The sequence below is a fragment of the Cercospora kikuchii genome (assembly GCF_019650295.1).
Source record: "Cercospora kikuchii DNA, contig_00001, whole genome shotgun sequence".
Classification (NCBI taxonomy): Eukaryota; Fungi; Ascomycota; class Dothideomycetes; order Mycosphaerellales; family Mycosphaerellaceae; genus Cercospora; species Cercospora kikuchii.
The window spans coordinates 1,675-14,049 of NW_025408582.1; the positions used below are offsets into that span (position 1 = coordinate 1,675).

Sequence of the window (12,375 nt, forward strand, 5' to 3'; positions counted from 1 at the left end):
CCTCCAAACCTACACGACATCGAAAATGGACCGCCCTCGTGCTCTCCGAATTTTTGCCCGAATTTTGGGGCACTGTGGCGACGACGACGAATTTTGGAATCCGCCGCATCGCTATGCTCTACGCCCACCACTTTCGCGCTGACGTAATCATCCACCGCACCTCACTTGGCCATTCTGATCTGGTCACCCTCGAAATCGGACGGACATGCGAACAAAATGGACCTCTTCTCTGCCGGCGACCCGACATCGTGGGATGCTACCACGGTGGATTAACGGCGGGACAATGCCTCTCCACTGCCGACGAACGATCCTCACGGTCTGCTCACAATGCCCTTTCGCACGGGTGGAACGGAACATCACTCCTTACTAATGCACATGCGAATCCTATCCTACCCCGACGCCCTCGGTGCCGTGCACTTGTCCAAACTCCCAAAACAATCGAAACAACCCCGACATTTCGATGCCCGGGGACACTATCTTCCGGGCCATCCACCGCTCACATACTTTCCAATTATCGGACTCCCCGTCCGCGACGATGCCCACCTTCTGCGCCTCTTCTTCCATCCACGACACGATCCGTTCGCCTCCTACAACCAACATCGCCGCGACGGCGGGTCGAACTAAACCCGGAAATTGACAACTCCGCTGGCGGACGCGTCGAAACCGCCGTGGTCCGCCATGGCTGATGTCCTGCCATTGGTGGCACACGGCTTGGGGGACGTGACATCCAAAACAACCGGTGTGTGCATCGAAACGAATCGTGCTGACGATGTCGTACGCCCGCTGGACGGCATCTCGCATGTCCCATGGGCACTGCTGCCACGAATGCCCCCCATCGGCTTCCCCACGCACAAAACATATGCTGCACCGCCCCGTCCACTGCTGCAACGTCGACGCGATGGACTCGACGCTGACGTGCTCCATCTGCCGACGATGTCGTTGGCGCTGCTCGACGAACGCGAACGCGCGGGCCTGCGCTTCGCGCTCGACTTCTCGTCGCCTGCGGATCCGCCCCTGCTCCTCCTCTTGCTCACGATCGGTCTCGCGCTGCTCGACGGCGACGTCTCCGACATGCTCGCGTTCCCCTTCGGGCCGGGGGACGGCGATCCTGCGCCGCTTTCGACCCCGCGGCAACCCGCGACACACGTCGCATCGTTCCTCGTCGACCTGGCACGCACTGCGATCCACTCGACCATCCATGTGTCGGTCCAACGGGACCCGGCGACACTGCTCCCCGCGGATGAACGCCTTCATGGCCGCGTCGGTGCGCCACCCCTGCTCCTCCTTCTCCTGCCCGGTCCGCTCGTCGACGGACGTGCCCTGCAACATGATGGCCTCGCTGGGGCGCCCGTCTCGCCCGGCACGCCCGCTCTCCTGGGCGTACTGCTTGATCTGCTCGCGAACGCCGACGTGAATCACGACGCGGATGCGGGGGGCGTCGACGCCCAACCCCAATGCGTTGGTGGCGGTGAACACGCGCTCCGTCTCCCCGGTCAATCGTCGCAAAATCGTCTTCTTCGCCGCGGCGTCGCCTACTCCGCGGTGATACACGCTGCACCCCAACACGCCGGCCAAACGCTTCGCCTGTTCGACGCGCCTGCAATACACGACGATCTGGCCCTCGGGGTACTGCTCCTTCTTCCGCTCGACCAACTCCCGCACCGCCCCATCCTCCTCCTCGCGGGCATACTGGACGACGGAATACGCAATGTTGGGTCGACCCGTGACGTCGCGAATCATCCGCACATCCTGCTCCTCGACCCCGATCGCGTGCAAAAACATGCTTTCCTCGCTGGGCGGCAATGTGGCGGTCAAAAACAACACCTGCACCCCGTACCCGGTCATCTCTCGCAACTCCAACACCTTCGGCCTCCAATCCGCCGTGCTCTCCAAAATGGTGTGGCACTCGTCGATGACGATGCGTTCCAATTGCCCGTTCGCACGCTTCATCGCCAAAAACTGGCCGAACGCGACCGACACGGCCGACTCGGGCGTCACGAACACGATCTGACTATCATACGGGGGCCGCTCGCCGTTCCACTCGCTACATCGGATTCCGGCGGCGCTGCACCGCTCCTGCAAATCCTGGCGCAACGACACGACGGGCACCACGACGACGGTCAACCCTTGCGGGGAACCGGCGGCGGGCAACATGAACAACATGCTCTTCCCGCCGCCGGTGCGCATGACGGCGACGACGTACGGCGTCCCCGCGACGATGGCGTCCAACGCTGGCCGCTGCACTCCACGGAACGCCGCGTCGGGCCCGTACATCCTCGCCAACTCGCCCGCGACGTCGACGCTCCGGATCCGCCGCGTGCGTGCGGCGTCGACCTGCTCCTGCTCCTGCTGGATCCGCGCGCCGACATCTGCGACCCCCTGATGCTGCGCTTCCGCGGACGGGAACTGTAAAATGCGGTGCCAATTGACGCTCACCTGCCGGAACTGCTCCCGCTCGGACATGGTGATGAACGGCGACTCGGTCATCAACAACCCATATATCATCTCCTCCATCTCGGGGCTGTGCCCGGACTGGGTCGCCTGCACGTTCCGCATCTGCTCGATCACGGCGCCAATGGCCGACCGCTGCGGACTGCCGTCGTAAATCCGGTCCAACGTGTCCCGGACGCTACTATTGCGACACAACTCGCGCTGGATGGCGGGATATGCGTTCCTCCACACCGCGACGCCGATCCGCACGCCGATGCGGCTCTCGGTCTCGCGATACATGACCCTCCGGACGCGGTCGGTGTCCCAAAACCCGTCGGTGTTCAACGGCGCCCGCTCGTCCTGGGACGGGGGCACATCCGCCAACCACTCGTCGTCCTCGTCGTCCTCGTCGTCCTCGTCGTCCTCGTCGTCCTCGTCGTCCTCGTCGTCGCTCTGTTCGGCCGGGCCCCCGCGGACCACCTCCTCGACTCTATCGTCGCCCTCGTCGTCGACTTCGCCGTCCGCCCACTGCTCCTCGGGCTTGGGCTCCCACACATGCGCACCACGCTCGAACTGGTCCCGCACCGCTTCGCGCAACTGCTGGACGAATGGCTCGATCAACCACAAAAAATACACGACGACCTCTCCCACCTCCGTGGGCACGTACCGGTGCACGATCTTGACCCGCTTGCTGGCGCTGTATCCCTTGTGATAATTGGTGACGAACGCGACCATCCCGTCCTGGATGAACACTCCGCGCTGGCCGCGACTCTGCTCCCCATTGCGGTGCCGGATGCTGATCAACTCGGTCGCGCGCGCGGGCGCGCCGCCCGAAAAATGGACCAACGCCATCAACTCCTCCTTGAACTGCCGCACCTGCCGGAAATACGCCTCGACGCCGCTCTGCTTCCACACGACGCGCCCGCCGCCGCTGCTCTCGATCAACTGCCCGGGGTGCTCGTCCGCCAATCGCTCCCACATCCACCGCTCCCCGGGGACCGACCACGTGTTGCGGTGGTCGTCGATAAAACACCACCGGGGGCTCATCTCGCTCGCGTCGTCGTACAATGATGCCACATCGACGTCCGGCATCTGGACGGGCCTCCAATCGCGCGCGCGGACGACTCCGTCCGCCGGGAACCACATCAACTGGTGCACCAAACGCCGCCGCACGCTCTCGTTCAACCCGTGCACGACGGCGCGGACCATGTCGATGGTGAATCGCGCCTTGCCGACCGTGATGCGCGCTCCCTCCCACAACACCTGCCCGGGCGCCTTGGTGGTGTACCGGATCTTCATCCCGTACGTCTTCTGGTGGAATATCCGGTCCAACGGCGTGGGGCGGCCCCCGTATTGCGTCAACGTCATGCATCGCTGCGCGTACGGCTGCACGCCCTCCAACACGGCCGGCGCGGCCATCTGCGCGGCCACGACGCTGCTCCCGCCCGCGGTGCGCGCGCGAATGGCGCTGACGCGCTGCCCGTGGGCATGGTACACGACCATCGCCCGCAACGGCGCGATGATTCCGGACAAAATGGGGGTGTAATTGATGGCGGGCACCCACCCCCCCTTCTCGCTGTTCAACCCCAACACGGCCAACCCGCTGACGATGGCGCTCTGGAACTCGCTGTCCTTCAACGGGTGGTCGAACATGGACAACCAAAACTGCAAACTGCGGCGCACCAACTGCCGCTTCGCCCGGGCCTTCTGCGCGTCGCCCTCGGACTCGATGACGGCCACGGCGCCGCTCTGGACGCGGGCCAACGCCTGGTGCTGGCCCTCCAACAACACGTACGGGGGACGCCGGTCGCGGGCGTGCGTGCGCCAAATGTACCGCAATATCCGGACCCAATGCCCGCTCTACTTGCGAATCGTCTTCACCTGCTGCTCGGCGTAAAACGGCCGCTCGTTGTCGTCCGCGCCGCACTCGCGGCGATTGATGTGCTCCAACGCGGCGCGTCCGACTACGGCCGGACGACACACGCGGAATGCCTGTCGGATCAACCGTCGCGTGGCGTGGCATGCCTCCGCCAACCCGACCATCTCGCCGTCCTCCTCGGCCGGGGGGACGGGCTCATCCTCGTCTCCCTCTTCGCCCTCGGCGGGCCGGATGGTCGCCAACAACTCCTCGGACGTGAATCCTGCCAAATGGGCCGACCACCCGGTAAAATCTAACCACGGGTCGGCGACGCTCCGCGCATTCTCGGCGGGAATGGTGCTCTCCTTTCGCAACTCTTCCCGCCGCTCTTGGATCTGGCCCAACAACGCGCGCATCGCATCGCTGGCGGGGGCCTCGACGGCATGGGACACGACGAAATACCGCTGCCATCCTCGAAACTTGAAAAATCGCTGGCAATGCTGGCCCTCCTCCCATATGCGGTCCGTGGGGGGGCCACCTCGCCCGTTCCGCGACCGACCTCGCGCCTGGTTCGACGACCATGCATGCGCCTGGCGGCAATGTGCTGCGATGTGGGCGGTCTTTGCTCCGCGACACATATACGGACATGGCTGTCCCGCGGCATCGACGCCTCGACACCGGAATCCATCGGTGTATACGGGCAACCATTCGATGGGGCGCGCGCCTGCTTCGGGATATGTGACTTCTTCTGGTGCCTGGGCAACGTCGGACAAACCGGCGAACACCTCGTGGACGCGCTGTTGCATCTCGCGATCCCATTGGCGATGCGCGCGCCGTAAATGGCCTGCAAACTCGTGGGGAATGATCGCGAACCCGCATGGCTTGCATACTACGACGCCGTACTCGGGCAAATGGGCAAACACCTCGATGAATGTCTCCATCCGATCGCGCTTCTTCCCATTCATGGATGGGAATCAACACGTTCGCCCCCGCCGCGACGTGATGTCAAACTCTCCCCTGACCCGGTCTCCCGATTCGTATGCGGCTCAACTTTAATCGTATATGTGGACGATGGAACAATTTCCTCTGCTCGACGCGGGGCTCTTCAATTCGCGAAACTGGGCGCGCGGCATCGATGGTCGGTCTGTAAAATGTGTGCGAAATTTGGGGGCAATCGGGCCCATGGTGGAAACATGGCCGATTTTGGGGCAAATCCATACGTTATATAAATACTCTTGCGATCCGTCCTCGGCATTAACTGCTACGACGAACACGCAACACGCTCGCTACTTATGGAAAACGCTTCGACGTGGTCGCCAATGCTCTGGAATGTGCAACTATATGCGATACGGTACTACCTTGCCCTCCGGGACACCGATATGCTCGTGATCGAATGTTTCGTCGGGGTACCCTAACCCTAATGGGACTGGCGACGACGATTCCTCTCGCATGGCACGTCGAATCGGCTTCAAACTCACGGACGGGCGACTTCACTGTCTCGTGTTATTTTGTGCAACGTTGCGCGATTTTGCGTGCCTTCTGGCGGACGGCATGAATTTTTTGCCATTCGTGGTCTCCTACGGATAACAATGGCGCTACTGGCAACGACGATACCTCCCGAACGACAATACGAATGGACCCCAAACTTGGTGACGGCTAACCTGGCCATCGAATGGAATGTGGGACAACGCTGCTCGGATTGTGGGATCCTCTTACGTGTGGCGTAATTTTCGCAATACGCGGTACTCGACGTGCCGAAATGGCGCTACTGGCGACGACGATATCTCTCGAACGACTTGTCCGATGAACACCAAACTCGCGGACGGGCGACTTTACTATTCAATGTAATTTTGTGCAACGTTGCTCGAATTTTGGCGTCCTCTGACGGGTGGCATAATTTTTGCAATCCGTGGTCTCTCGCGTACGGCTGCGGGCGGAACTGGCGACGTCGATACATCTCCAACGGCAACGCGAATGGACACAAAACCTGGGGACGGGCGACTGTACTGTCCAATGTAATTTTGTGCGACGTCGCTCGAATTTCGGTGGCCTCTGCCTGGTGCTAAAACTTTTGCAATCCGTGGTCTCTTGCGTATTACTACGGGCACTACTGACGACGTCGATACCGCTCGAACGGCCCTCCGAATGGACTCCTAACTCGTGGACGGGCGGGCCATGGTCGATCCGCAAAACCTATGCAATATTGGGGGACAATCGGATGCGTCGTGGAAACACGGTCGATTTTTGACGTTGTAAATGCGCATCACAAATTTCCTTTCTCCCCCCCGCCGTATTGGCCTCGCGTGTCCGACACGTACTACGCTCGCTCCTTGTCCGGAACGCTTCTCGCTGGACGCGGACGCTCTGGAACTGGTGGATGCGTCCGATACAACTCTACCTTGCCCTCCGGGACGCCAATATACTCGTGGTCGAATGCTTCGTCGGGGCTACCCTAACCCTAATGGGACTGGCGACGACGATTTCTCTCGACTGACACGACGAATGGCCTTTAAACTCGCGGACGGGTGACCTGACTATCGAACGTAATTTTGTGCAACGTCGCTGGAATTGTGGCGCCCTGCGGCGGATGGCATAATTTTTGCAATCCGCGGACTCTTGCGTTGTGCTGTGGGCGCTACGGACGACGTCGGTGCTTCTCGAACGGGGCCGCGAATGGACCCGAAAATTGGGGACGGGCGACGTTAATCTTCAATGGAATATTGTGCAACGTCGTGCGATCTTTAATATCCGTATGCGTGTGGTATTATTTTCGCAACCCGCGGCCTTCTACGTGCTAAACTGGCGCCACTGGCAACGATAACATCTCTCGAACGGCAATGCGAATGGACTTCGAACTTGGGGACGGGCGATATTCCTATCTAATGTAATTTTGTGCAACGTCGCGCGAATTTTGGTGCCCTCTGCCGGCTGGCGTAATGTTTGCAATCTGTGGTCTCGTGCGTACGGCAATGGGCGCAACTAACGACCTCGATACCTCTCGAAATGTACTGCGAATGCGCTCCAAATCTGCGGACGGGTTTCTGTATCTTTTCATCTACCTGCCGGAACTTTTGCGCGACTTTATATGGAACACCCCCTGGCGGATGGCAAACACGCGGTGTGCATGCGAAAACGGTACGACTGGCGACATCGACATGTCCCGAACTACCTGTGCAATGGACCCTAAACTCGCGGACGGGCGACCTTGCTATCGAATGTAATTTTGTGCGACGCTGCTCGAATTTTCGCGTCCCCTTGCGGGTGGCATAATTTTTGCAATTCGTGGTGTATTGCATACGACAACGGGCGCTACTGGCGACGACGATATCTCACAAATGGCAATGCGAATCAACTCCAAACTTGGGGACGGGCGACCTTACGATCGAATATAATTTTGCACAACATTGCTCGAATTGTGGCATCCTGTGGCGGGTTGCATAATTTTTGCAATTCGTGGTCTTTTGCGTACGGCTGGGGGCGGAACGCGCGACGTCGATATCTTGGAAACGGCGCTGCGGATGGGCGTCCAACTTCCGGACGGGCGACTTTACTGTCTAATGTAATTCTGTGTGACGCCGCTCGAATTTTGGCGTCCTCTGGCGGACGGTATGAATTTTTGTAATCCGTGGTCGGTCGGTGGTCTCGGGAATGGCGGACCTGGCGACGTCGACATCTCTTTACCGGCGCTGCCAATGGGCCCCAAACGTGCGGACGGACGTCTATATTATCCGCCCTCCCTGGCCGGATCTTTGCGCGAACGTACACGTCCTCTGGCGGGTGGGATATCTCGTGGCACGCGATGCTCGACGTGCGGGAATGGCGCGACTGGCGACGACGATGTCTCTCGAACGCCCTGCGGAATGCACTCCAAACTTGCGGACGGGCATCTGCATCCTCCGACCTGCCGCTCTGCAACTTTACGTGAATTGATCATCTCTCTGGTGGCCGGGTGGAATTTTGGACTGGACGGTGTCTTACACTCCTCGGCGCCCGGGCGCGTTGCCCTGAAACTCGACGACGCGACTCTTGACGTGCATGTGCGCCCTCTCGACAACTTCTCGCACACTCTATGCCGCCGCCGACGTGTCGGGGATCTATGGGGTCTGTTCGCGCGATGGTGACGACCGCTTCGACGTGCTGTTGCATATGCGATGTGTGCTGCGTACGCCTGCTGCGCCTGCTGCGGTCGCGATTCGCTGGCCTTGGCGGAACTTCACTCGGTCCCATGGCTTTCTTCCGGCGACGATATCTCGCGAACGGCGGCAGCGGCTGCGGATTTTCTTTCAATGGTCCTCAGCGATTGCGCGACTCTTCTACATGTCCCGAAATCAGCGTGTTCGAGGGCCATCTCACCATCCGAGATTTGGGGTCGAAATCAAATGATCGGATGGGAGACCCTGGGGAATTTTTGTATGGGAGCAGCAGAGCCGCAAATGATCGAATGGGCATCCGAGACCACGGGATACTGGGTAGCGATTGCGCGACTCTTCTACATGTCCCGAAATCAGCGTGTTCGAGGGCCATCTCACCATCCGAGATTTAGGGTCGAAATCAAATGATCGGATGGGAGACCCTGGGGAATTTTTGTATGGGAGCAGCAGAGCCGCAAATGATCGAATGGGCATCCGAGACCACGGGATACTGGGTAGCGGCTGCGGATTTTCTTTCAATGGTCCTCAGCGACTGCGCGACTCTCCCACATGTCTCGAGATCAGCGTGTTCGAGCGCCATCTCACCGTTCGATATTTGGGGTCGAAATCAAATGCTCGGACAGGAGACCCTGGCTGAATTTTAGGTGGCTTAGGGTATAAAACAAATGCTCGAACACGCGTCCGATCTCACGGCATACTGGGTAGCGGCTGCGTGTTTTCTTCCAATGGTCCTCAGCGATTGCGCGACGCTCCCACATGTCCCCAAATCAGCGTGTGCGAGCGCCATCTCACCGTTCGATATTTGGGGTCGAAATCAAATGCTCGGACAGGAGACCCTGGCTGAATTTTAGGTGGCTTAGAGTATAAAACAAATGCTCGAACACACGTCCGATCTCACGGCATACTGGGTAGTCGAGTTTAGTTAGAGATAGTAGGTAGCTAAGCTATACCTATATAAATAGATCTTGTCCTACTGTCACGGGCTGGGCCCGTAGACATAAGACTGCCTGGAAGTCGGCGGAAGTTAGTAACGCCGGCCCCGGCTCACGTGCGCGGGAAGCACGGGAGCGCCTGCACACTTGTACGCTCGAAGAGAGAAAGCTCTCCCTTCCTCTCTTCGAGCTACGTCCTGTCAATTCGGGCTACCCATATGGTAGCGCAGAGCACCTGAGCCCTGTCCGTAGCAACTGTACCTGTGTCAACCATACCTACCTTCCTGCTAGCCTCCGCCCGTGACACTACGTAGCTCCTACCTTTAGGTATGGCTGTCGACCGCCCTCTACCTCCGTTCCTCCCGGAAACCGAGTCTCAGTTCTCTGAGCATGCCGCTACCCACCCGTCCCTCTGGTACGCCTATTTCCAGTCCGCCTACCGCTATATCGACGAACACGATAACGGCCAGGATAAGCTCGCGAACGAGCTTGTCCGCGAACAAATCCGCGCTTCCGAGACCCAAGAAGCCCTCCAGTCCGCCCGTACTGAAATCTCTCAACTACGTGCCGTTATCGACTTCCAGAAGAGCTCGTATGAAGAGAAGGAAACGAAATTCCGCGAGGAACTGCTCTTAGCAAAGATAGAGGTCGAGAGAGCCCTCCACCTCGCCCAACCTATCGTACAAACCCCGCCGTCCCTACCTGCCGACACGCGCGCTAAGAAGAGCGCAGATCCTACTCCGCGAACGACTCCGCCTACTCCTGCCGCACCTACCGAGTCTAGCCAACGATCTGAGAAGCTACCCGACCCAGAGAAGTTTACCGGCGACCGCAAGGACCTCCGCCGCTTTGTCTCTCAGATACACGAAAAGATGTTCGTAAACTGCGACCGCTTCGCAACGCCCCAGTCTCGTATATCCTACGTAACAAGCCGCCTCTCTGGGATTCCTTACTCTCAGATCCTACCGTATATTAAGGACGGGATCTGTCAACTTCCAGACTACCAGAACGTTCTTCAGATTCTCGACAACGCCTATGGAGACCCGAACCGTGTTAATAATGCCCGCGCCGACCTGTTCCGCTTCCGCCAAACTAATAAGGACTTTGCTGCCTTCTTCGCCGAGTTTCAACGCCTAGGACTAGAGGCTGAGATGACCGAGGAATCTCTCTCGACGCTCCTCGAACAAGCCGTTTCGAACGAGATTAAACAGATGCTCGTCCATAGTCCTCCACCGACGCGAGAGTACCTCAAGCTCGCCGCACACTTGCAAGACCTCGAGAACCGTCGCCGGTACTATAACCAAACCCCTGCTATCCCGAACCCCCGCACCTTACGACCGACTACTCCGCCTGCTGCCCGTAACGAGAAAACCTACGCCGCTGCTATTAAAGAGAGGTCGCCCGATCCTATGGACCTCGACCGGTTTAAGAGGAACCAGAGGACAGACAAAGAAACCGGAAACTGCTTCCGCTGCCACAAGCCAGGCCACCAGGTGAAACACTGCACCGAACCGGACACCCGCCCTTCCTGGAAACAGTTTAGCGACGAGCAACGACGCGCAGAGAAGCGGCGGGCTAACGAGACCACCCGCACCGCTTCACCCCCCTCCTCTCGAGGACGATCTCCCCCGCAGTTACCTCTTGCCCGTAGTCCGTCTCCGAACACGTCGGAAAAAGGCGTACGCTTGGTAACAGTCGCTACCCGGCGTTAAGTGTGCGCGAGGCCTTACCTGCTGTCACGGGCGGAGACAGGCAGGAAAGGTAGGTGATGTCACAACAGGTACGGAGTGCTACGGACAGGCTTTATAGACACTGCGCTACCCTATAGGTAGCCCTCTTTGACAGGACGTAGCTCGAAGAGAGGAAGGGAGAGCTTTCTCTCTTCGAGCGTACAAGTGTGCAGGCGCTCCCGTGCTTTCCGCGCACGTGAGCCGGGGCCGGCGTTACTAACTTCCGCCGACTTCCAGGCAGTCTTATGTCTACGGGCCCAGCCCGTGACACCTGCCCCCGCAACTAGCTACCGACCCTGCGTTCTACCCGACGTTGTTCGGAGTAAGAAGCATTGTTTACCCTCTGAATTGTCTTCTGGATCCCCGCCTACTGCTCCTAACCCTCTAAAGAGAGAGGCTTTCCGTATTTCTGCTACAGCGCTTAGGGTGCCACATAAGTTTGACCGCTCCGTTTCCCCAAAGGTTCAGTTTACTACCACCGTTAACGGCTCTGAAATCTCCGACTACGCCCTACTAGATACCGGCTGCGAGGCTTATGGCCTTATCGACCTGCAGTGGGCTACTGAGGTAGGCCTACCTATCCAGACTCTCGAGAAAGAGGTCTATATGTTGCCTGTCGACGACCAGGAGGGAGAACGCGAGTTCGCTCTTAAGTACGGCACAGTCTGCGCCCTGCGAATCGGCGAACATACCGAAAAAAATGTTGTCTTTCGCCTTACGAAGCTAGGCGGCTGCCCGATGATTCTTGGCTATCCTTGGATGGAAGCCCATAGCGTGAATCTTAGCCCCGCTAACGCTACTCTATTATTTGACAGCCCGTACTGCCAGTCACACTGTAACGTCTCACTAGTCCCCGCTAAGGTTAAGGTCTATACCCGGAAGGTCCCCCGTTTAGCTACCCGGAGGAAGAATAAACTCGTCGACGTCTGTAATATCTCCTTTCGAACCGCAAGCCTCTATGCTGCACCGAAGTACCAGAGGAAAGGCTACCGCCTCTGCTATACGACGATCGAGGACCTGCAGTCGATATTTACCTCCGAAGAGAAAGCCGATATCGAAGGACAGCTGCCCGAGTGCCTCCGCGACTTTAGCTCTGTGTTTTCTCCGAAGCTAGCCGACCAGCTTCCTCCACACCGCCCGTACGACCACGACATTAAGCTAAAAGAGGGCGCTGAACCGCCATTCGGCCCCCTCTACGGGATGTCTCGAGATGAACTACAAGCCTTAAAGGAGTGGCTCGACGAGAACCTCAAAAAGGGCTTTATTCGACCAAG

General features: G+C 58.9%; 2 protein-coding genes across 2 annotated transcripts; both read right to left on the reverse strand.

Annotated features, from left to right (window-relative positions):
• Window positions 1–384: 384 nt before the first annotated feature.
• On the reverse strand, window positions 385–4,083 carry CKM354_000000100 (uncharacterized protein; the record flags this gene model as incomplete). The annotated part of the gene is made up of 1 exon (XM_044795081.1): window positions 385–4,083. The coding sequence occupies one exon, from the start codon at window positions 4,081–4,083 to the stop codon at window positions 385–387; it is 3,699 nt and encodes a 1,232-aa protein (XP_044651016.1).
• A 207-nt stretch (window positions 4,084–4,290) lies between these two features.
• On the reverse strand, window positions 4,291–5,229 carry CKM354_000000200 (uncharacterized protein; the record flags this gene model as incomplete). The annotated part of the gene is made up of 1 exon (XM_044795082.1): window positions 4,291–5,229. One exon carries the CDS (start codon window positions 5,227–5,229, stop codon window positions 4,291–4,293), a length of 939 nt encoding a protein of 312 aa, XP_044651017.1.
• Between the last annotated feature and the right edge of the window lie 7,146 nt (window positions 5,230–12,375).